This window comes from Lipophrys pholis (genome assembly GCF_963383615.2).
Source record: "Lipophrys pholis genome assembly, chromosome: 1".
NCBI classification, from domain to species: Eukaryota; Metazoa; Chordata; class Actinopteri; order Blenniiformes; family Blenniidae; genus Lipophrys; species Lipophrys pholis.
The window spans coordinates 6,926,726-6,952,703 of record NC_137635.1 but is presented as its reverse complement, the minus strand read 5'-3'; the positions used below and the strand labels follow the sequence as shown (position 1 = coordinate 6,952,703).

General features: G+C 42.1%; 3 protein-coding genes across 5 annotated transcripts; 2 read left to right on the top strand and 1 right to left on the bottom strand.

Moving 5' to 3' along the window:
- The first annotated feature begins 1,449 nt into the window (after nt 1-1,449).
- On the top strand, nt 1,450-7,333 carry LOC308122385 (WD repeat domain phosphoinositide-interacting protein 1-like). Its single transcript, XM_080484166.1, has 12 exons — nt 1,450-1,869; nt 2,717-2,799; nt 3,145-3,314; nt 3,402-3,498; nt 4,174-4,271; nt 4,385-4,477; nt 4,552-4,622; nt 4,810-4,917; nt 5,121-5,285; nt 5,379-5,486; nt 5,678-5,817; nt 5,993-7,333. Exons 1-12 carry the CDS (start codon nt 1,793-1,795, stop codon nt 6,112-6,114), a joined length of 1,332 nt encoding a protein of 443 aa, XP_080340292.1. The 5' UTR covers nt 1,450-1,792; the 3' UTR covers nt 6,115-7,333.
- Nucleotides 7,300-17,551, bottom strand: arsg (arylsulfatase G). 3 transcript variants are annotated; one of them, XM_080484142.1, is made up of 11 exons: nt 17,489-17,551; nt 13,000-13,224; nt 12,680-12,915; nt 11,943-12,057; nt 11,557-11,703; nt 10,079-10,281; nt 9,931-10,011; nt 9,748-9,856; nt 8,877-8,997; nt 8,707-8,797; nt 7,300-7,983 (listed from the first exon to the last, which is right to left on the bottom strand). In XM_080484142.1, exons 2-11 carry the CDS (start codon nt 13,209-13,211, stop codon nt 7,703-7,705), a joined length of 1,596 nt encoding a protein of 531 aa, XP_080340268.1. In that variant the 5' UTR covers nt 13,212-13,224; nt 17,489-17,551; the 3' UTR covers nt 7,300-7,702. The 3 variants fall into 3 exon arrangements, with proteins under 3 accessions (XP_080340268.1, XP_080340267.1, XP_080340269.1); XM_080484141.1 differs by having other exon boundaries at nt 17,415-17,509; XM_080484143.1 differs by lacking the exon at nt 17,489-17,551 and adding an exon at nt 16,293-16,628.
- Nucleotides 16,316-24,572, top strand: LOC308122359 (monocarboxylate transporter 7-like). The gene is made up of 6 exons (XM_080484130.1): nt 16,316-16,514; nt 19,821-20,064; nt 20,879-21,022; nt 21,104-21,232; nt 21,940-22,866; nt 23,776-24,572. The coding sequence occupies exons 2-6, from the start codon at nt 19,827-19,829 to the stop codon at nt 24,072-24,074; spliced, it is 1,737 nt and encodes a 578-aa protein (XP_080340256.1). The 5' UTR covers nt 16,316-16,514; nt 19,821-19,826; the 3' UTR covers nt 24,075-24,572.
- Nucleotides 24,573-25,978: the final 1,406 nt, after the last annotated feature.

The window sequence follows — 25,978 nt, the reverse complement described above, 5'->3', positions numbered from 1 at the left end:
TTAGTTCATTCATTTTTTTATTGTTTTGTATGTGTGTATTTTACCAACTTTTTGCAAAAACTACTTGCTTTTAAGAACCAAGCAATAAGATTTAAGAATAGAATAGAATAGAATAGAACTGTTTTATTGTCATTGTACAGGTACAACGAAATTAAAAGAAGCCCACTGTTTACAAATAATATATATATATATATATATATATATATATATAACAATATCAACATAAAGTTAATTTTAATGAAACCTTCTGGTGAAATGTCCATAAATTGATTTAGTTTTAAAAGTGATTGTCATTAGAAGTTCAAATACCTAATGTGAAATATTATAGGCTACATCAATTGATCGTAACAACTAATCATTCTACGTGACTTATAAATTAAACTTGATGTTTCATTATAAAATAATAAACTGCTTCTTTTTGTCTCAACTCAGCATGTTTTTTTAAAAGAATATTTATCTTTGTGACGTGATGGTTTCACTCGCAGAAGATGTGGAGAGAGCATGTAGTCAAACCTGAACTTAACCACTGATAAGGAAGTGGCAAGTGAAAATAACCACACTCATCCAGAGAACATGGTGGAAGAGGAATAGAAAACTGAACAGTGTAATAACTGTTTGGCTTGGTGCTGCTGATTTAATTCTGTCCATGACCAATAAATATGTTAACAGAGCGACCTGGCCTCAGTAAAGAATTACCCTATTGTGGCCAGACCAAACTAATTTCTTATCATATCCTGATAACACTGGTCCAAGATATTTATAAACTATGTGAAACTTACATGATCAGCATGAATAACTTTCACTATGCGTGCATAAAACATCACATTGATGCTCATCTTCTGGTTCATCAGTTGATACCTAATCAGTCCTGATACCCAAATACAAAAAAGGGTTGAGTAATCTTAAAACAGCTTGGTTAAAATATATGGTCATTTTACCTTCAATTACACCTTATTATTAGACAGTTTTCTGTCTAATAAAGCAGGGCTAGTGTAATCAGGATTCTTAGTTTATTATTGGACATGACTTTAATGTTTATATAGTAATTTACCGCCTGATCGTTACAACTGTCTAATAAACTCTGTGGCCAATAAAGGAACGTAATTAATTATGTATTCTTTTATTCTTTTTATATCCTGAAAAAGAGAAGCTTGTGAAATCAGATTTTTTACAATTTTGTCTTATTTAGTATTTGCTCTCTCTCTCTCTCTCTCTCTCTCTCTCTCTCTCTCTCTCTCTCTCTCTCTCTCTCTCATCCAATGAAATCACCAAAACAATTCCTCATGACAAGATTGACAGTGTAACTGGCCAATCAATAGTGTTTCACGTTTATGGGCGGGTCTAATTAAAGTGACAATCAAATTGACCAATCACAAACTGGTTTTCAATACTTCCACCAATAGCAATGTAAAAGGGGCGTGCTTAATCTCTCGCTCTCAGCCAATAGGAGAGCACCGTGGAGTGACGCATCCTCCCATCAGCTGTTTTTGTTTTGCAGTGTGACTATTGGAAGTTAATAACACAATAATAACACCAGTGTTGACCGGGTGAAGTGAAGCGGCGGGCTGACGGAGGGTTAATCGTCAGGGTTCAGCTTCGGGTTCGGGTTCGGGGAGTTGCGCTGCGTCGCGCCCGGTCTGCGCCGCCCGGCTGGACCTTCCTCTCCTGAAGTGCGAGCGTGGCGCTTTGGGGTCGGGGAGCAGCGGAGGAGGGGAAGCGGGTTCCGGCGGGGATCAACCCGAGCCCAGGGCCTCCGATCTCGGACAGCGAGACCGGGGATTCGTCGGTCCGGATGGAGTCCCAGGAAGCACCGGAGGGTCCCGAACCGCACCGGGGCTTCATCTGCGCCTCGTTCAACCAGGACACCACGTAAGCGACCTGCGGGGCCCGCGTGAACTCAATCCCCCGCCGCACCTGGCGGCTGCATCATGACTCCAGCCCGACTCACACACTTTGCTTAAATTCAGTTTACAGTTTACAGAAAGCATCCGGGAGGAGAAGGTTGTATCAAAGACCCCAACATGTAACTGCAGGATTGTGTGTGTCATTAAAAGTTGAGTCGGAATCAGTGAGCTGGCAGTGAAGTAGGCCACTGTGTTAATCTCCAGGGCCTGTTGCACTTTAAACTACTGGAATCAAATCCATGATGTTGCTTAACTTCTTCTTTATCATTGACAGCAGTTAGCACACACAGTTAAATGTTAATATTCAACATGCAGTAGTAAGAAGAGCATGTTGACTGTTTTCCAGGGATTAATAAAGAGTAACTTAAGCAGAGCTCCCTGATTTCTTCAGCTCCAGGTTTTTCTCCGGACTGATTGTTAATCTAACCCAGTGACCAACTCTCCCATGTTATCTTCATGTCATGGTGTTCTTGTCGTTCACTTTGGGACACTACGCCATGGAAACTGGCCTAAACAAAACAAGTTATAAATTCAGAAGATGAGATAAAGTCAAAATCTCATCTGGTAACTTTGTCATTTCGCCAATGTCAGTAAAGACGATCAGCTGACCTTGTGCTGCAGTTACAACAGAGCTGATGATTGATGCTATTGTCTCGCTATGTTATAAACCAAATGTCATGTAATGAGGACCAGAGCCACTGCACCTTAAAAAAAATGACTGGAATTAAAAATAATTGTTGCATAAAGGTATTATTACCTGTAAAATGATGTGTGGGAGGTAAGACACTTGGTGTTTTCCGTTTCTGTTGCAGTTCCCTTTCGGTGGGAATCAAGACAGGATATCGGCTCTTCTCAGTCACAGCTGTGGACAAACTGGACTGCATCCATGAAGGAGGTAGGAAGTGAGCTATTCCTCACGTGAGGGATTCACCGCCACACTCCAGCTCCTCTCTCACAGATCCTGTCATCAACCAAAGCACAGGCACCGTGACACAGTGTCATCCCCACCCAAAATGACATGGCTACTGAGTAACGCTGGTTTGTTTGGAGCCGTGGAGATCATTTACATGGACATGATGCAATGACGCTTGACTTTACTAAACACAGATCAAAACTCCTGGTGTTTCTCTTCTCATTCTCTTTATATTGTATTTAACTTTAGTAACTGATAACAGGGAAAGACGCTTTATTAAACTTCTATCTGTGATCTGTACGCCTTCTCTCCTCTCTGTCCTCCCAGTGGAGTGCCCGGATGTGTACATCGTGGAGCGGCTGTTCTCCAGCAGCCTGGTCGTGGTGGTCAGTCTGTCCATGCCGCGGCGGATGAATGTTTATCACTTTAAGAAAGGAACCGAGATTTGCAACTACAGCTATTCTAACAACATCCTGTCCGTCAAGCTCAACAGGCAGGTGAGGATCCTCTCTGGTTCGTTCTGTGACCAAATGATCAACACTCCTTTGGCTGATGTTTGTGTTTCTTTTGGTCCCGAATCTCAGAGACTCGTCGTTTGTCTGGAGGAATCCATCTACATTCACAACATCAAAGACATGAAACTGCTAAAGACTCTGCTCAACACACCCAGCAACCCGTCAGGTGAGCCCGAGCTGCTGGCTGGAGGAGGAGGAGGTGGAAGAAGAGGAGGATGCTTGCCTCCTTCAGCAAGCATGATGTCATAAATTAACCCCCGATAGTATGATTAGATGTTAATGCTGTGTATTGTGTTACTGTCACTGAAGCAGTGCCACAGCTGCTAATTCAAAAATAATTTAGAATATGTCAGTTTTACACTTTGACACCCAGTGAGTCACATCAGACCGTCCAGGGGACAGTTTTGGTCCAAGGGTCATATTTTTGACAAACTTGCTCTAAAATATGGAAAAATAAAGAACACTTATAAAAACAGCAATACGACTCATAATGACTTCAGTTTGAGCCGATTCTGTAAAATAAAAATATAAAAATAAAAATAAAAAAAATAATGTATTTCCAGTGAAACTTTTGTTAATTAAGTGTTTTGTTTTGTTTCTTTAATAATTTGACCTTTCCTGGAGAGTTTCTGTGTTTCAAACTTTGTTTTATCATTTTTGCCACTTCAATATTTTATCTTTGTCTTCTTAAAGGTTCTTTTTCTCTCTTAATTGTCATTATTTTAATCCCCATTAGGTCTAAATGCCGGTTTTTCAATGAAGCACTTTGATTTGTAGAACCCTGCATGAAAAGTTTGAGTGCTAAACTGTGATGGATGTGCCTCTCTCTCCCTGCCTGCAGGTCTCTGTGCTCTCTCCATCAGCCACAGTAACTCCTACCTGGCCTACCCCGGCAGCGCAACCATCGGCGAGATCACAATCTACGACGCCAACAATCTGGTCAGGCTGCCTTCCCCTCACTGTGTGCCAACAAATACAAACTGCTGTGATGCCAATTAAAAGCCCCTCGGGTAAAATTGTGTTGTGTTGAAAGCTTTTCTCTGCGCCTCCAGAGCACAGTGACCCTGATCCAGGCCCACGACAGCCCGCTGGCAGCCCTCACCTTCAACTCCTCCGGCACCAAACTGGCCAGCGCATCAGAGAAGGCGAGAACTCTCATTTCCTCTCACGCCTTCTTTTGTTTCACTACTCGTCCGTCTGACCGCTCTCTACTCCGCAGGGCACCGTGATCCGGGTCTTTGGCGTCCCTGAGGGACAGAGGCTGTTTGAGTTCCGGCGCGGGATGAAGAGGTGAGCGTTCACACTCTCAGGTACTTGTGTATGGTCGCGTTATTCTCAGTGAGCAATCCAGTGTCCAGTATCAGTGACGGCAGATATGTAACCTGGAAACAAACTTACAGCCCGGAGAAGAAGGTGTCACTCAGGCTTTTAGCCTTCATAATGAATTAAATTAATGCTTGTTCTTTGTGTTTGCCAGATACGTTAGCATCAGCTCGCTGTCCTTCAGCACCGACGCTCAGTTCCTGTGCGCCTCCAGCAACACGGAGACTGTTCATATCTTTAAACTGGAGCAGCAGAGCCCCGGGTAAACACTCACAATGAACGATAAGATTGCAGCTTTACATCTTGAACACGTGAATAATACTACATGTACGATATAATAGGAATGGTCCTAAACTGAAAAAAGCAGATGATGAATGATGAGTTGGGATAATTTAACAGCTGTGTGGATCAAACTGAATGATTTCTGAATGTTACCTGTGCGGCTTTAACCTTTTCCCCTTCCAGTGGGGAGGAGGAGTCTCCCACCTGGTCGGCGTATGTGGGCAAGATGTTCACGGCGGCCAGCACCTACCTGCCCACTCAGGTGTCAGACATGATGCATCAGGACAGAGCTTTCGCCACCGTGCGACTCAACATGTTCGGCCTGCGGAACATCTGCGCCCTGGCTACGTAAGGCGGCCTGGGAGGAGACGTCGATCAGTAAAAGTGTGCATGTGGGTGTCGCCGGGGTCGTCACCTCCTGCTGTGTGTTTTCGTCGCCAGGATTCAGAAGCTTCCTCGCCTGCTTGTCGCTTCCTCCGACGGGAACCTTTACATCTATAATGTGGATCCGCAGGACGGAGGCGAGTGTGTTCTCGTCCAGAAACACAGGTACGTTGAATTTCTTATGTCTTTTGTGACGTTTAGAATATAAACCTGGACTGGAGCACACACACGGTGGTGGTGGTCAACGTGTGATTGTTTTTGTTTGTCCCGAGATGGACGGAGAGTCAGCTGAGACCCCCCCCCCCCCCCCCCCCCCCCCCCCAGTTATCAAACATCTGTCTGCTCTGCTCCTTCAGGCTGTTTGACGGCAGCGAGGAGCAGGTGGAGCAGAAGGAAGAGGAAAGCTTGGAAGACGTTTCTCCTCCACCAGCCAGTCAGTCCTACGCTGCTACGGTGGCTCTGCCTTCCACCCCCCCGTCCTGCACCACCCTCATGGGTAAAACACCTCCCAGCATGGCGCCACGAACATCTGTCCAACAACTCAACCATCCCATGTTAATAACTGTGTTAAGAAGTGTGCGTGTGCGTGTGTGTGTGTGTGTGTGTGTGTGTGTGTACATCCGCCATCATCACTAATGAATCCCCCTCTTGTCTGGATTGTCTTTGTCCAGGATACTCTGAGGACGGAGGAGCCCAGAAGGGCGACGTCATCCCAGAGCATGAATTTGCAGAGAGTCCCATTTGCCTGGATGATGAGAACGAGTTTCCACCATTTGGAAACCAGAGTAACTGACATCCCCCACCCCCACCCCCAGCAAAGCCGTCCATCACTGCACAAAATCCAGACTTTCTTACTCCAAGCAAGAGGGATGGACGCAAATGTTCCCGATGTGTTGAGGCATTGTTCCCCCCCACAAATATATAATGTCCTGCTGTTTCTATAGTCGGTGTCTCACCCAGTTTTTGTAAGAAGGAGGGAAAAAAAACTAAAACATCCAAATCAAGCAGGTCTAATAATCATTTAGAGAATCTAAGATTCCTAAACTGTGGAGTCCTGTTGTTACCGCCCAAGTAACTGATGCCATTAACTACAGTGTTAAACATTTTCAAACCTCACAGCAAGAAAACACATTTATTTACTTGTAGAGTGTATGTGCTGTACCTTCTATATTTACAAGATAATTGATAGTAGCCGGTGAGTATTCTCAGCAGAAAGGTGATACTTGCACAGTAAGAAAAGACCAGGGACTTATCGGACCCGCTGCCGGGGTCAGATTCACAAAAATGCTCTTAAGAGAGAACTTTCATTTTTGCAGTTTGGTTAAAGAAGAATGTAATGTTTTCTGGCATGTGTCCTACAAATCAGCGTCTTTAAATATCTCGTTAGGGCATTTGCATTTATCAGGACTTTCTGAGATGATCGAAGGGCATTTAATGTGTTACACCTCAAGAGAGGAGTAGTACGTTTCCTTAAGACGGGGGGGGGGGGGGTGACATTGTGTGTTTCTAAATCTTGATATATATGCTGCGAGTATCGTGTGACTTGCAGATGCAGCTGTGATACTAATTATGGTAGCAACGGACGAGACGAAGAAACCTGCAGAGTCACAAACGTAACCTGATGATGTGGGTGGAGGAGTGACGAGCTGCACAGCGACTCCAGTCCTGGAGTTTCAGCGAAATCCTGAAGATCTTTTAATTCACTACATGATACTGAATACGTTAACATGTCAGTCCTTGTTATTTTTACATTGTTATATTCTTTCACTAAATGTTTTAAGTATTACACACCAACACATAGACTTACCATGTGTAAGTATATATGGAGGATTTTTACTGTGTGTATAATGTGTATATATATATAACATTTCTATATAGTTATGTTGTATTAAGTAACACGGTAATAACATGTCATTTGCCAAAAGGTGGCGCTGTTAGGACATCGTTAAGCCTCCTCGGTCTGTTCAGTACTGGACACCAGAGACACATTAAACCTGATCATTGATTTTTCCAACTCAGAGTCTTTTCTTTTATTGCCAGCAAGCTTTGAGTATTGTGTTGATTTCATCGAATATCCAGCAAAGTCCTTCAAACTTGAAAATTGATTTGTGGGTATTTTTCTGGAATGATCAGTTGACCTCTCTGTGACCTCTGTGATCTCCCTGACCTCTCTGTGATCTCCCTGACCTCTCTGTGATCTCCCTGACTTCTCTGTGATCTCTCTGTGATCTCCCTGATCTCTCTGTGACCTCTCTGCTTTGTTTGCTCTTCTCTTGCTCCTTGTGGATGTTGGACTTTCCAACCACCACCGTCTGCAAACAAACTGCTGTAGGCGATGCTGTTTGCTTGCATTAGTAGTTGTTGAAATGCGTCTCCCGCCCTCAGTTCAGAGCGCGGCATCGGCAAACAGGCTGTGTGGAATCACAGCAGGGTGCCGCCGAGTCGTCTGTGCTGTAGTCTGCAGTCGACACCGATGGGTCGGTGGCGATGTCCCACAACAGCTCCTCCCTCCTGCGGGCGATCCTCTCCGCTACGGCCCGATACGCCGGCGTCTCGGCCTCCAGTGGCGTTTCCTCTGCCTCGTCACCTTCCAGATCAAAGATCAGCGGCGGGTCGTGGAGCTGCTGCGTCCCCGTCCCACCGCCACACGCTTCTGATGCACCTACAACGTCACAAACATCAATACTTCCTGCAGTGAACCGGATTGGCTAATGCAGGAGGAACAGTCTTCCAACAGAGTTGGCTGACATTGATTAATCTGGTCTTTTTCACCGACGTCCCAAAAACGATAAATTCCAAAGTAAAATGTACAGGCAGCCCTTTTATTCCCACCGTGAGAGTTATATTCTTAACTAGAAAACTCCAGAGGAAAGTTTGTGTGCCTGCCTCTCCTTATTTCTCAGCGTCTCCATGGCAACCGACGCTGATCTCCTCCATGAGGGGCCCCTCCTATCCGCTGTGTATGGGACATTTTTTCTGCAGTTTTAGGGGATTTATTCGGAAACTGTTAGTGGAATCGTTAATAAAAGTTGTAGTAACATATTCCCAAATTTTACGCTCATTTTGATGTGCTTTTTGCATCTGTGGTCCCAAAGATGCAGGACTAGTTACTCATAGAAAAAACAGCTGAATTTTTTTTTCAATTAAATTAAATAAAATGACATGAAATGAAATTGTAACTAGAATAGTAATCTTTGCACCTTACCACTAGGGCAGGCACAAGAATGAAAGAAGAGGGCCACCAGATATAAACCCCACAAGCAGCACAGCAGACATACTGTATGTTAAAAAAAAAAACATTGTGGGCAAGTTTAGAGTTGTGGAGCAGGAGTGATATAAATACTAACTTTACATCTGCAGTGCAGACTTTGCTTCTGTTTGGTACCTGTGAGGTAGAACGCTTTGTGTTTCCCACTTCGAGCTGCCTGCAGGTCACCAAACTGCCCTGCCGCACCGCTGTTCGGATGGAAGAGAAACTACAAAGAAGAAAGTATTACTGAGTGTTCAAACAGATTGTTCCCGCTGGAGACGAGCAGAAGAACCGGTCGTTTGTACCTCGTGGCCACTTTGTTCTCCATGCAGCAGGACGTTGGAGGCATCGATGCCATCATACCGTCTATCAGAGGGAGGAGTCACTCCTGCCAGGGACAATACCGTCGGAAAGATGTCCATACCACTGTAGAAAATAGATGTGGAGACTTTTTAGTCACATTAAATATTCTTAAGTCAGTATGATTGATTCTACAAAAACCACAAATATCTTCATCATTTTGCACTTAAATGTCTATGATTGGAACAATTTTCTTTTTACAGAATTCTAAAGTATAGCAAGAATTCCTACAATATAATGAGTGTTTTAAAGTAAATAAATAAATGTGACTAACACATACCAAAGTACACACGGTCTCGTCTCATGTGCACATTAAGAGGTTTTTTATTTCCATTCTTTTATATATATATATATATATATATATATATATATATATATATATATATATATATATATATATATATATTTTACAGGTAAAAGCATGAAGTAAGAGATGTGATTCCCAAATAGAACAACGCAAAGCAAACGTTGGATGCTTTGTCACAGATTTGTTAAGTTCTAAAAAAAAAATCCCACAGAAGCATCACCACTCGTAGTATTTCAAACAAATATGAATTAATCTATTCTGTAATTGTTATCTGTTATTTCAAAGAGAAAAAAACACTAAAGTTGGCAAGTCTGTTCACTTGCATGATGAAGAGGTTTAACCAGTTGAACTTCAAATCTTGGTAAGTTTTAAACAGTAAAACTGATTATTATGTATTAGATTGTTGACCTCAAACAGCATTTTTACTCAAACAGAGGGAAATCTCTGTACTTGGATGTTAGCGTCATAAAAAGCTCCGTGACCGTACTGTACGCCTGGAGTTGCAGTACCTGAGCAGGGCTGAGCTGCTCGTGTTTTCTGGAATCTTCCCTGGCCAGTAAGCGACCGTTGGCATCCGGTGGCCGCCCTCCCAGGTCGTCCTCTTGGCTGAGCCTCCGCCTGAAATGTGGGACAGAACATGATGATTGAGGAAACAGAAGTTTCAGTTACTACCAAAGCTGATCCATCTTTACCTCGGCTGGTCTGCCATTTCCCTGTGAACGGCCCAGCGCTGCCTGCATACTGGCACTTCTGCTCCCAGGGACCGTTGTCACCTGAACAGAGGTCAAACGTCGGTCGGGATGATTCACGCCGCGACAACTCGACTCTCCGCTGACTGACCGGTGAACCATATGAGAGTGTTGTCTTTGTCCGTGTCGTCAGAGGAAGTCTTCACGGCGCCAATCAGACGGTCCAGCTCCCGCAGGCTGGCGGCGTACGCTCCGTCCTTCGCTTGGAGAGAGACGTCCGGAGAGGACGGCGGCGCCAAGGGGACGTGCATGTGAGCTGTTGCTATGTAGAGGAGATAGGGCTGCCCCCGCTCCCTGAGAGGAACATTAATGAAGAGGCCTTGTGTCGGATCTGCCACCATTACCAAGCAACACAGTAATATAATACGTGCAGTAATAGTCTTTATTACATGTTACATAATGTGGTGCTGCAGGGCTTGATATTCAGACATAATGTGGTCGTTATCAGACCTGGTTTATACACAGATAATTCAAGGTTAACATAAGATGAGACATAAATGATAAATTGAGTTGATATAGAGATTAAGTTGTATTTAAATTTTAAAGTCTGCATAGCGCCGACTGCTGACAGCAGATAATTGCTGCACTCCTTCACATGACCTCGTATAACATGAAGGTGTGTTGACCTTCCACACGCAGCTGCAGACAGCAGGCTTCACCCCCCCTCCTCCTGACCCCCCACGTTATCACACACACACTCACAGAATCATCTCTTTATCTTTGCTTATTGACCTTCTGGAAAAGTCGGCAACCTTTATAACCAAAAGGCACATTTTTGTGATTTTCCATGAAATCCAATTCATCAGGAGCCGCAAAACCTGTTAACCTTCATCTAAAGTCTCATTTATATACTTGAAACACAAACAAAAACGGTCTTATGTTGCATTTATGAAGTTTCAATAACTATATATATATAATAACTATTCAATACTTCAGGAAGGTACACATTTCATTACATTTTCAGAGGTTTTTGTACCTGATTTTAGTGGTTTTATTCTTCTTTTCCAGCATTTGTAAGACAGAATAGAATAGAAAAGAATAAAATAGAAATTCTTCATTGTCCCAAGAGGGAAATTCTTGTGTTTTTACAAAGTGTTTTCTTTGTAGTCACCGTCATGACCAGAATAAATAAATAAAAATAAATAAATAATTAAAAAAAACTACTTCCAAAAGCAGAATTAAAGAGCTCTGTGCAGATATATTATAAGACTTTACCACTAGAATCACAGCATATCACAGCACATTAACAACATACACAGTAATATGCTGCTATTATAATATGGAAACGAGAATCATCTCTCAACCACTGAATGTTTTCTTTGGCATTGACAAATACATTTGAAAAGAATCAAGAAGAGCGCTGACGAGAACTAAATTAAATGAAATGCCCAGGAACTTTGGGCATTTCATTTGTTAGTAAAACTGCTTCTGAACAGGCCGCTGCGCCTCGTCCAGGGACTATTTCCTCTGCAGTGGCCTGCCTGACGTCTCGGTTGTGTTTGGATTTTGAGGCCACTGAGTTTAACTTTCTTGATTTACAGTCATTTTATCCCTGCAGTTGCATCGTACCTCGCGGTGCGTATAGCCCTGAGTGCTGCAGATTTGTATTGTTCAGTCAGAGTCCACAGGTCGAGCGGCTGCTGCACAATGCTGCTGTTTTCCATCAGAGGAAGGCCAACGGTGGAGTAACATCCTCCAGACACACTCCGCTTCAATCTGCAGCATCAACAACCCAGTAGATCATCAGAACTTCATGTGTCTGTGAGTGTCAGCAAGGGCTCAATTAAAAACAAATTAATTGGAACTATTCCAGGTCAGACATTTAGTTATTCACGTCCTAGCAGGGTCACACATATCAATCATAATGATATCCAGTTAATAGAACAGGAAAACAACATTCTTCAACTATCAATGTAAATCAGCAGGTTTTGGTGAGAGGAAGGAGACGGCGGCACCTGATTGGTTGATTCCTAAATGAGTCACAGGGGAGGCACGGTGGCAGGTCGAGCCCGGGGAGGTCAGTACAGCCCATGTCGTTACTGTAGGGGACCCCAAAGTAGTAGTGGAACCCTGGAATCCAAACAATAGCTGGTTATCAGGTTCAACTAGAAATACAGAGAGACGTTATTTTACTCTTCCGTGGGTTGAGGAGGATGAATAGGAAGAGGAAGAGGAGGAGGAGGACTTCAGTGTGGGGACAGTTTCTCCATGTGGAGTTTGCATGTTCTTCCCTGAGTGGGTTTCCTGTGGGTCCCGCCTCTTCCTCCCACAGCTCACAGGTCTGAACGTGTGCAGGAGTGATTGTTTGTTTCTGTGGATTCATGATGTTCACAGTGTTCTGTAACTTCTGCAGACGGGAGAGGCTAAAGCAGGGGTGTCCAACGTGAGGCCAACAGGCTCCAATCGGACCAAACCACCAAGCACATGGTAGAAAGTTCAAGGAAAACATGGATTTAAAAATAACTCATTTCTACTGAACCCCAAGCTGGGATATCAGAGATGCTGACATGAAAGTCTATGTGAGTTTGTAAAAACACCCATAATGCAGCAGGTTTCATTAAAATTGGCTTTATGTTGAGATCGTAATAATATCCCACAGCAATTGTTTGATTTTGTGAAAATATAGACATTTTCATTTTGTTCATTCTGCACCACAATAAAGAAAAACTTTCAGCTCTTAACTGATCCGAACCTCTTCTCGTTGGCTCGTACGGCTCTTTGTGTCCCAGGTGCCACTTCCCGATCATGGCGGTGAAATACCCGGCGCCCTGGAGCAGCTGAGGGAACGTGACCTCAGACAGAGGCAGGCCGGCCACGGAGTCCACCGCAAAGTTGTGGGTCACGCCGTTCCTCAGGCCGTAGCGTCCGGTGAGGACGGCAGCGCGGGACGGAGAGCATGTGGAGGCCGGGGAGTGAAAGTCCGTCAACCTGGAGGACAGGTGGACCGTTCTTCATCAACCTCTCACTAGTGAAGTATGGATGCTCCTCACCGGGAGTGACTGGAGTCTGTACCGGAGTCCTTGCTCGGCCATCAGGTTGAGGTGCGGCGTGTTGTTGGTCTTGCTGTCGGGCCGGTTTGCATCCAGGTCGCCCCAGCCGATGTCGTCGGCCAGGACGATGATGAAGTTGGGCTTGGCGCTGAGCTCACGCTCTCTGGCTGCATGTCGCGACGGCGTGAGCAGCAGCAGCACAAACAGAACACACTGGGTGGAACTCGCCGCCATTCAGCTTCAAAATCTGCAAGAATGAGACAAACATCACAGAGAATATCCTCCACATTTAGTTCATCCAAGAGTTTGATGTCCTGTCATGTTTGCTGTTCATCTTCGTAATCCATAGGTTTTTAACTTCCTTCTGTTCTCATGTCAGGTGCTCTCGTTGTGTGATTTTAATCTGGGAGAGGAAGTTGTATAAGTAAGAGAACAGACATCGTTAATAAACTTCAGGTTAAAGAGCTCTCTGCCATGAAGGAGGAGGAAGAGGAAGAGGAGGAAGAGGAAAAGGAGGAGGAGGAGGAAGAGGAAGAGGAGGAAGAGGAGCGAAATGTCTGCGTTCCAGCCAGCGATGTTTAAAAAAATGGAAAATCCTTCCAGATTTCATTGGTACATGAAAACGTGCAGCATCAGAGGTAATTCAGATTGATTGAAGGTGGAATCCTGTCGTACATACAAAGAGATGAAGATGAAGCTGTTTTGAAATGAAATACCACAAACTAAATGAAAGACTAAAGCTGATGATAGAAAATGTGAGTTTTGCTGCTGGAAGTATTCCAGTTATATCTCTGAAGTACGACAGAAAACTGAATGTTTGAGAGAAAAGTTTTTTCTTTCTTTCCTGAGAACCGGGGAATGATGAAAACTCGCTTCCATGTGAGTCAACTTCCATTGATAGAATGATTCTTTAATAATCTGCATTTTAATGTAACTTATACACCGTTCTGATAAAGTGTGTTAATATGTGTGCGTTTCAAACACTAAACTGAGATATTAGATTATTTTGTGGCTCAACGACACACAGAACATCCAGTTGGACGATGTGAGATAAAAACAAGTCTGAATAATCTCAGAGTCAGACAGGAGGCAAAGCTAAACGTGTAGAAGAGACAAACACGTCCACTTCTACTAGAATATTCCAGGGTTCAGTACTACTCCAGATCATCACGGGTTAGTTAATTGTCGTGACCCAGTTCCCCTGAGGCGTCATCAGACTAATCTGGATAAAGTCAAACGTCTCTGCTGCCAAACCTGTTCTGTTCTTCTTCCTCCTCACACCAGAGAGTCCTGTTCTACTTGTAACTAGTAACTAAAGAGTCCTTCATGCTGTGAAAGTACTCGACGGATCGACTTGATTCGTCACCACCGAGAGACGAAAAGAAAAAAAATCACGTCACAGAAGCGGAGTTTAGATTTTCCTCTGTTCACATTTCAATCATCATATAACGTAATGATATTCTGTGGTCATTTTACTGAAGTGTTAAGTCTATTTGTGATCACTGTCGTCTCTCTCATTATTACATTGTTGTTATTTTGACTCTTTTGTAATTATCATTTTATTTCTGTTTATGGAGACTTTGTTTTTGTCTGTTCGTCATAAAGTTGCATTTAATTTGCAGGATTTTTTTCCTATAGTTTGAACATTTCTGTCTTTCTTAAGGAAACTGCACCTCTGTGGTTGTGTTGTCTACATTTGGATCATTATTTTGCTTTTTTTTATCGTGTTTGAGTTATTCTGAGTCTCTGTCGTCATTTTCTATCTCTTTGTGTGTTCTGTCTTTTTGTTCTAGTCTTATGTCTTCATAGTCTAGAATATTACCTCGTGGTTCCAAAGGTTCATTTTTTGTCACAGTGGAGGTATTTTATGTATCTTTAAAGCAGTTTTGTGTCACAGTAGAGGTATTCTATGTATCTTTAAAGCAGTTTTGTGTCACAATGGAGGTATTATATGTATCTTTAAAGCAGTTTTCTGTCACAGTGGAGGTATTATATGTATCTTTAAAGCAGTTTTCTGTCACAGTGGAGGTATTCTATGTACCTTTAAAGTAGTTTTGTGTCATAGTGAACCACATTAATTGACTCACGGTTATTTTTCATCTCTTTGAAGTTCCTTCGACTCTCCTGGTTCATTTTGTGTCTTTATATACGTTATAAAATGAAAATCGGAAGCTCTGCTGTTTCTTACTGTCAGTCTTGTTCATCAAGATCTGAATAATTCAGATGCCAAAAACTGTCAAAGTACTATAATACTTATTGGAGATTTGTAGTACAAAGTGCCAATAAACTTTAGTTTTTTAATTTAAGTTATTTCAACATTGGTCACTTTCTACAATACAATATATTATAAATCATGGTGTGATTAATGAATGTATTCCAGTAGATAAAATGTTTTTCACAAACACTTGACCCTAAAACAAGATTTTCACAAGGTATTTAGAATTAGTTATATCTGTACATGCCACTTTCTCTTTAATCCGTTAGCTTCATCTCCAAGAACAATAATATACAAGCCTACTTGTCTTCCCCACTGGCTTCAGGGCCAGTTTGTATGAATTTTCCTGGACGATACATGGAAGTATCATGAATACATATACACGTCAATGGAATAAAGGTGTGACTCCAATGGGAATCAAATCCATATTAACCTCTGAAATACTTTAACAGGCATCAACAAACCAATAATTGACACCAAACACGCATGATCATCAGAATTTGAAAAAAGAAAAGGTCCAGACTACTCCAGTCCTCAGTACCATCATATACAACACAGTGCTGAATATTAATACTACAGTTTATGGACATTACCTTCAGACAGAAGCACCACAGGCCAGGATCAGCTTCTGTTGCTGCATCTCAATGTCCCACAAATTATTTAAATTATTAGGAAATCCGACATTTATCAGGTTTCCCTGTTTGAAATTGAGCGGCTGTTTGATTTAAAGTTTAAAACAGCGCCCCCACACTTCAACGGTGAGGTCAAGAACTACATGCAGGCCAGCAACTTTATTAAAGCGAAAGAGTGAAGATTCACCCTCATACACAAATAACAATAAATAAAAATGATCTAATTCTACACACGATCATGACATAACGGAAAACAAACATAAAACAAAAGGGAAAAATTTGGAAAAAACTGCATTTAACCAATATTTTAGAGTCCTACAAAATTCACAATTCACAAATCACACACACACACACACACACACACACACACACACACACACACACACACACACACACACACACACACACACACACACACACACACACACACACACACACACACACACACACACACACACACACACACACCCTGGTTGTCTGCAGACAGACGCTCCTGGAACTGAAACTGGCTGCAACCAGATCGTGTCCCTCCGCCCCGCGTGCAGCTCAGAGGAGCGCGTGCCTGGACGCTGTTTACATCCTCGCGCTCATAAATGTTCAACCGGAGGAGAAAGTTCGCTGTTTCACGGGACCACCGGAACCACCGGAGCCACGCTCGAGCGCAGGACGGAACAAGCTTGCTACTCGCAGGTGAGACACGAAACTTCAGATTGACGCGGTTCCTTCGTGGGGAATCTCACAACTCGCGCGAGCAGCCGGTGGACGGAGCCGCTCAGCGACTTGTTGCGTCAGCCGCGCGAGGATGACTGACCATGTGGCCGGACTGTACCATCACTGACCGGACCCACTGCTGCTTCACCCCTTTAAATCCCTCCAATCTAAACAAATGTGCGTTTCGTTTAATGGTACTTGTTAAAATAAACAAATATATTTAAACTAGATAATACAAAAGAACATGTATTTATTACACAAGTATATATGGTATCTTCCACCTTAACTAAGATTTATTGAATTTGTATTAATAATAATAATTCCGTGGTAAACCTCATATATGAGAGGTTTTAAGCAGAAGAGTTACTATTGATCAGAATATATTTGACACAAGGAGATAAATACTCATGAACTTTGCCCCACTGACCTGCAAATGCAAAGTTCACTGACTTGTTTGTTAAGATTCAGTATCAGGGGAGTCAAACAAAAGGAAGAGTCTCGAACCACCAGACAAATTGTCAACATTTCAAACAAAACATTGAGTTTTTAAAACTAGTAAAAACAGTGAGACCTGAGCTGAGAAATCAGTGATGCTGCCATGAAACATAGCGACCTGGTCGCTATCAAACTCGCCTCTTTTTAGGATATTTCACTGCATTTTGCACCAGAAAGTATCAGTAAAATTGGCTTTATGTTGAGATTCTTGTCATGTTGGGTTTTGTGAAAATATATACATTTTAATCACATGTACTCTTCACCCAAACAAAACATATCTTTAAAGTTTAAATTTGAAGGTCACGCATTAGTTTATCAACAATTTTCACAAAGGTGTCAGAGGTACGTCAAAATTGTTTTCAAAGTGTATTTTGCTAACCCTACCTTTGTCCTGAATTTCATCCAGTATAAAAGTCCCTCAACTGGCTCCACCGAGAACAGGCTGTGTGTGTCTGTACCTTTAAATGCTAATGAGCTGTGTCCTTCCACACCTACTCCATGTCTGCTTTCCTGTAGTTTGTGAGGAGAAACAAAGGCTCATAATTTTAGAGCTCCTGTACCTGTGGGAGGAACAAAGGGAGTAAATATTAATAGAGGGAGGGGTTATTTCCCTGCATGATGTCATTAAGGGAAACTCTCTGATTCGCTGGTGAGAGAACATATTCGCTAAAAAGTGGAGCATGTGAGGAGGTGATAGACTTTCTTCCCTCCCGGAGCCTCAAACAAACCATGGGGAAACATATTACTAATAGAAAACTATTAGAAAGGGAATTTTGCATTTCTTTGCATTATTCAATTATTATGGCGCTATTTTACCCATAAATGTTTCATCGAGGCAAATTCACAAACTGTTTTAACCTCATATATTATTATACATAGGTGGTATTTAAACCAAACGTGTTTCATTTCATGATTTTCGAGTGTTTAATTATTTGGAAATGTTTGTAAAAAACTGTTAAATGGTTAAGAAAAGGGTTTAACTTAAATGACTGCGTTTTCTTCTAAACTAACAATAGTAAGTTGAATGAAATACTAGAATATTGCAGAAAATATTTGTGTAATTATCAAGACACTTGGTCGTTTTGTAGTATTTCATAATAATAATCTAAACATCATATGCAGTATGTGAGTACCACAGTGAAATATGTGGGATTTTGATCAGTTTACACATGTTTGGTATCGATTCATACTGATTTTAAAGTTTTGAAGTAAAGGAATATTATTCAACCACAGCTTGGATTTAAGATTTATCTTAGTTGTGTATTTATATGTATGAGCCTGATTTGTTATTCTTGATCTTTAGAACGGTAGTTCCAGACATACTGGTATCATACCAGTGGTATGATGCGGATACTACTAGTGGATAACAGTGGTATGATGTGGATACTACTAGTGGATACCAGTGGTATGTACTAACATTAATATCGCTATATTACCTTTGCAATGATTGTATTCTGCTGCAAAACTTGTTATCCTAGTTGAAGGTAGCGTTTACTCATAATACTGCTACTATGATACTCCTCTGTTCTGAGAGGCTGCATGACAGTAAAGTGAAGTAGCTGTACTGTTGTTTAATTTTACTCACTAAATCATTGTATCCAGATTACTCTTGATAATCAAACACAAGTTTCTCTTTTAGTTGTGTAATTTGTACTTGGCAAAGTGAAATCGAACTAAACATCTAAATGTGTTTGTACTAACTGTGTATACTTTGAGTATTTGTATTTTGCTGCTGTATTAATAAAGGTGTGTATTATGATGAATATTGATCATCTTTGTCTTGTACATTTTATTTATGTTTCAAAATAAAGAGATAATGTCTAAATACCACCCTGAGTGATTGTTTTGATTTAAACTCAAAAGTACATCTTATGGAGTAAGTAAATAATACCATGTTGTGATTAAGTAAAAATATGTAGACTACTTCTGCAAGGATCCAAATATTTTAGGGTCCAATGAGGGATTTTATATGGCCCCTTCACCTCCATCTGTGATTTACAGAATAAATGGAATTACATTGTTTTTACTATTATCTTTCATTTCTAAGATACCATGTGACCCAATTTACATACTTAAAACACAAAAAAGATCTACTTTAAAATAGTGATTCCCAGAAGAAAAAAAAAACTTGATAGATAAATGTTGTCTACCACTTTATAATAGAATGTATTATACAGTTTCATTACAATAAAATGTTGATTTGCAGATGCAGACCAGCAGTAAACTGTAGTTTAATATGTGTATGGATGCTAAGTTATGGAGTATTAATATTGTGTACTTTAACACTGGTGTAAAGTTAAAATGTTTATTGTGCTTGAGACAATATGAACTTTAACACAACTTACAATTAAGAGTTAAGATGTGATCTACAAAGAGGTAAAACAGGGGAAAGTATTAGCTGGTATAATGTAAATGAAATGAAATAATAAATGAAGATGAGGCCAATGTTGAGAAGGTTTGATGTTTATAAATGATCAATAACAGTAAAGATCCCACTGCTTTTTTCACATTATAATTTATAGTAATATTAATTCAACATTTGAATCAATGGGAACTTTCCAAATTTAAAAGTTAATAATAATATTAAGTTTCAATATAATTATATTGAAGTTGGATTGTTTTCAGGATTGTGAGACGCCCCCTGGTGGCCAGAGCGTGCTGAGCGTGTGCCTGTATTGCCTCACATCATGTCAAGCAGTTAATCCCCCTCCTCATGTTCTAGAAGCCTAAAGATCAAAGTTCAGAAGTTATTGTTGCTCCTGCAGTGCCTCACCGTTTCCTCGTCTGCAGGGCATCATGGCTCCGTGTGGCGGTGCAGTGCCGCGGCTCCTGGGGCCCAACGTGTATCCGGAGGCGCCTGACGGCGGCTGGGGGTGGGTGGTGGCCGTCGCCTTCTTCCTGGTGGAGGCCTTCACCTACGGCATCATCAAGAGCTTCGGCATCTTCCTGCAGAACCTCAAGGAGGAATTTGGGGAGACAAACAGTCGAGTCTCCTGGATCGTTTCCATCTGCGTGTTCGTCATGACGTTCAATGGTGAGAATTCCTCTTTGATTTGAAAACAGGAGAAGAATTAGGATTAAATAACTTTTACTTCTTCCTCTTCAGACATGATGAATTAGATATATGTGTATGTACGTAAAGGTGTGTATATTACTTGGATATAGATTATTTTGTGTGAATGTGCTTTCAGAAAATATTGATGTTATTTTTATACATCATTTATAAGGAGTTTGCAAATATATGTGCATAGATGTGTGTGTGTGTGTGTGTGTGTGTGTGTGTGTGTGTGTGTGTGTGTGTGTGTGTGTGTGTGTGTGTGTGTGTGTAAATAGATGGCTATACTCTTTTTGTGTGTCTCTTCAATCCACTTAAATATATTTTGTTTAAATTATATTGTGGTATAATCTTGATGAGAGCAATAGACCTTTTTTCTATGTGTGTGTGTGTATTTTGTAAAGTAGTAAATAATAAGAATATCTTTTTACAAAACCTGAAAAAGTTGAACTATCAACAGGAAAACTAATATTAAAGATACTTTCTGTTGCAAATGACAAAGAAAGTCCTATAAACGTCCATCTGCTGCTTTAGAATTTTGTCGCTTTGAAAACTAACTGGTGGATTGTGTTCTGTCCTCTGCTCTCACTGAAACTATCCAGCCCGTTAGAAACACCTGAAGGGTTCTGCTCACTTTGGTATGTTTACAGGTCAACATCAAACCCAGGATGCTGGTTCAGGCCAGTTTGACCCTCCGGTTTGACCCACATATTGACACTAAACGGGAGGTCTGAGTGATTTAACCGTCTGCTTTCCTCCTCCTGTCCCCCATCTGTCCTCCCCCTGTCCTCAGGCCCTCTGTCCTCTGTGATGACCAACCGCTTTGGTTTCCAGTTCGTAGTGATGCTGGGAGGATTACTGATCAGCTGTGGTACTATTGCTACCAGCTTCACCAGCTCCGTCAATCAGATGTACTTCACCTATGGACTGGTAGCAGGTATTGATTAGTGGGTTTACTTAATTCATTGAAATGATATTAAAGGTTTCCATTCTGAAGGGCTCTCCTCTACCTGCTCAGGTATTGGCTACTGCCTGACCTTCTTGCCCACCGTCACCATCCTGTCGCAGTATTTCAGCTCGCGGCGGTCTCTGGTCACCGCCGTGGCGTCCACCGGAGAGTCTCTGTCCATGTTTGCTTTGGCGCCAGGTGAGAGCTTCTGCCTTTGTTTTGTCAATAACAGTGGAGGAGACATGCGTACCTGTGCAGGTGAACCATGTAGGTGAAGAGGCCACAGGATCAAATGTGCGAGAATATTTGGTGTTGGAAAAGGATGTGAGAAATGATGATTTATTTTAATGTATATGTACTTGGAGAGGGATAGAGATTATTTACAAGGGCTTTGTATTGTATTGTATTAAATTAGATATTTTTTATTCATTTATTTTGTAATAATATAAATTCTAATGAATATTTTTATATGTATTTTCATAAAAGTATAGAAAAGAGTATTTACAAGGGCTTTATATTATATTATATTATATCATATATATATTTAAAAAAAAATTCAGACACGTCAAATTATGTGTATATATTTCTTTATTCATTCGTTGATTTTTTAAATAATATAAATTCTAATAAATAGATTTTTTCATCTGTATTTTGTATATTTTTTATTTGAAAAAAGATCCCACTCACCTGCATCCTTGTAAAATTATGAACTAATGAGCCTCGTTGTTGCATCATGTTTTAACGGTAGGAGGAACACAGGTCCTGTTGGTCATTTAGATTCATTCCCACAAACACTATAATAATAATAATAATAATAATAATAATACAGCCTACCACTAAAGGTCAGATCCTGAATAACCTGAAAACATCTGCAGCTTTGACCTGGTGTCTCTTCTTCCTCTCAGCCTTGTCGGCTTTAAGAGATCGTATCGGCTGGCGACACACGATGGCGGCGATGGGCGGCCTGCAGAGCATCATCATTGTCTGCGGAGCTCTGCTTCGGCCGATCGTTATCAAACCGCCGCTGACCCAGACGACGGAGATCGACAAGATGTCTGCTGGAGACGTAGAAGCGACTGATGTGCGACAGAAAGCCGAGGAGGGGGCGACGACCAAGGATTCATGTGAAGCTGAAGTGGCGTGCAGCCTGGAGAACGAGCTGACGACGGGCTCGGTTAGCACCGGGGACTCTGGGATCGGCGGCGGCCAGGAGGACGGCGCCCTGCTGGGCAGAGCAGCAGCTGCAGAGAGAACGCCGCCCGACTCCATGAAGGAACCCAGTTCGGAGGAAGGCGGGAAAAACCATCACAATGAGCCAGGAGATGAAGAACTGCCAGCTAAGAAAGCCAAACTGTTGGACTTCTCCATCCTCAGAGAGTGTACCTTCATCCTCTACTCCCTGTTCGGGCTGTTCGCCACGCTGGGGTTCTTTGCGCCGCAGCTCTACATCATCGAGCTGAGCGTGGGCCGAGGCGTGGAGCGCGACCGCGCCGCCTACATGCTCTCCATCATGGCCGTGGCCGAGATCTTCGGCAGGTTCTCCATCGGCTGGATCATGACGAGGAAGGCCCTGAGGAAGAGGAAGCTGCTGGTCATGCTGGCGTGTGTCGTGGTGATGGCGGCGGATCTGGTGGGATTCACTCTGGTCACGGAGTTCTACGGCCTGGCCGTCTGCAGCAGCGTCTACGGCTTCTTCATGGGCACGGTGGCGTGTACGCACATCCCCATGCTGGCCGAGGACGACGTGGTGGGAATCGACAGGATGTCTTCAGCCGCTGGCGTCTACGTCTTCATCCACAGCTTTGCTGGCCTGGCTGGCCCACCAATAGGAGGCAAGTGAAGCTTCATCAGCATCATCATCATCATCATCATATTTCCATTAACAAAATACAATTATATATACAGATAGACATATCCACTGAATGTACGAAACCTTACAAAAATACCATTTCCCAACTCCTGCCCACCCAACAGAACAAACAAGGAGACTTTTGACTCCTTCGTATGGCTTTGCTACGAAAAACAATAAAACCTAGAGCTGCACTCGGTAGAGCGCACTACTTTGCACTTCTTGTTGGGATTTTTTTTCAGAAACGGTTTGTCGTTAACGTCCCAAATTCTAATGGATTGGTCCTTGGATGATGACAAATCATCCCTGAAGATTTCATGAAATTCGAGTTAATGTTTTTTTGCGAAAAGTTGGTAAGATACATCCCATACAAACCAATATATAAAGAAATACATGCAGATGAAAACATAACCATAACCCAATAAAAAAACTGCTATTCAATAGTAATGACACAAATAAAAAATAATATATATACACATACATACGCACCAATTATGTGCACATTAGCAGTGATCCTGTATAACCTAGTTTATTTCCACCTCCATACTTTTCTCATGTTGGATGAGAATAAGGTCCATTTCAGTTTATATTTATGGACCTTATTCGTGATCCTGGAAGACGTATTTTCATGTGCAGCAACCTTTGCTTCAGCAGTCTGTCCATCAAACAGGGAAGTTCCTGGAGGATTTCCAGTATCTGAGCCGAATCTGTCCTCCAGTCTAGGTCCAGTCCTTCAGTGAATCACATCAGAGTGTCTGGATGAAGTTCCACCATCAGCACATCTTTCCTCTCAGTCCCGGTCGTCAGAAGAAATCCCTAAATCTTTTTCCCGTAGCAGTTTCAGAGAGGCCATGCTTTTATTCTGACGTGTCTTTAATGTAACGCTCCTCAGGTGTGCTGGTGGATTTGACCCAGAACTACGGCTCGGCCTTCTACTCCTGCGCCGTCGGCATGGCGATCAGCGCCATGTTCCTGGGTCTGGTGAAGCCCGCCAGGAGAGGATTACTGTGCAGGAAGAAAAGCGCCGAGCAGCCAGAGGAGGCTCACGGGAGAGACGCCGCCGCCACCGCCGCCCGTCATACTGATGAAAAAGACCGAAGAACTGAGGAACTGAACGACAACAACCAGTCGGACGCCTCGAGAGACGCTGAGGAGAATCAGTCTGCAGCGATGCTGCCGGCAGGCTGCTGAAGAAATGAGCCATGACAGGAACTCACCTGCCAGGTAGAGTTACTGAGAGGAATCTGAGCGCTTTGATCAGCATCAATACAGCAACTGTGTCATAATTACCAGACACTGTTTTTACTTGAATCAACAGCAAATTGAATGCACCTTTAAATTACCTTGAAATAAGCTTCTGGTAGGGGAGGCGGCTTGCAGGTGTGGGGCTGTGGACGGGGAAACACAATGAGACACGATGAGACACGAGGTAAACGCTGATCAAACTGCAGCAGAAAAACTTGATTATGTGACTTGGACGACAGGAAACCGGAGAAAATGTTGCCGTAAGAACCAAGAAGTTGCACAGATTTAGTTTTGTACTATTGTTTTCTTTTGTACTGGAAGAATCTCAGGAGTTCACGATAAGACTCGTTTATTTCCAACTCAACTGTCGCCATGCCAAGAGCACTGTGATGTCATGATGTCAGAGTCAAAACTATTTTTGTAATTAAAATGTGTCCAATCACAATTATGTGTATTTGTTTTTCTGCATGATAAACTTTAAATACATTTTCACACAATTCATTCCAAATTAAACCAAATAAATCAGAATACAGTCAGAAAACCGTACTTATTGCAATTCCAGTCCTGAAATTTCCATTAAATTCGTCATGTTCATTAAGTTGTTAGTAACTCATCAGAAGTAAACAAATCAAACTTCCATTTTTAAATCATTTCTACTCTGTGAGAACTTTTCAAAAAGTTGAACCACACATGAGAATGTCTTTAAGAAAAGCGCGGCAACAAGTCACTACAACACAATCATGTCGCAACCAATGCAAAATAAAAAAGATTTCACCCTAATCACTGTGAAGTCAGACACGTCTGTTACTAGAAAAGTGGCTGAAGTAATCAGGATTACTCTGACATGATCCCATCATGAACTCCCTTCCCAACAAAGACGCCCAACCTCATGAGTCATGGTCTGAACAGACATAATGGGACGCAGTGGGAAGTGAAACAAACACAGAAGTGATTAAGAAAAACTTTTCTTAATGACCGTGAAGGAGCGCAGCAGCAGGAGGAGTAGGGGGAGAATAATACCAGTCAAACACTGAATAATCCCCCGGCTGCGGCTGGAGCTGCGTCCTCAGCCTCCCCACATGACTGCTGCTGTAAAAGTTGTCATCACACCTGGCAAAGCTGAAAACGCCCACACCCGCACAGCCAGGAAACACACAAGGGACACAGTGGATTCTCATGGGTTCGGCTTTGCCGCCATCTAGTGGCCGCATGGTGACATTACAAGCAGCTCTGAAGCCACTTGTGGCTCCCTGAAGATTTCATTATTTCAATTATACCTGAACAAATATTTTATCTTATGTTGACTTCATTTACAGAACAGAGTCATTTTCAAAATAATTTTTTATCTCTAACGGATTGGTCCTTGGGTGATGACAACTCATCCCTGAAGATTTCAAGCAATTTGGATTAATATTTTTTTGCTACAACTTTGCTATAACAATCAAACAAACAAATGAATAAATTAGTAAACAAACAAATATATGAAATACATGCAGCCGAAAGCCTAACATTCCCGGCCCAACAGTGGAGCTAGCAATATCTACATCACAAAATTGATGTTTCAATGTGGAATAAATTACCCTCACCTGCCTCTATCTAACCTCAACCATATCCGCCTCCTCCACTGTTCCACCAACCACCTCCACATCTTCCCTCATCACATTCAACAATCGTCTGTCTTCCTTTCCTCCTCCTCTTTTCAGATCCAAAAATAGCTGCAGGGGCTTTAAACAGCATTCGCCAATCCTTTAAGTAGCTTTCCCAAGAGTTACAGATTATTAATAAACAAAATCAACATTTGAGTTTTTAACAGTTTCACAATGTTGAGTTGAGTGTGTTTCTTTTTCAAG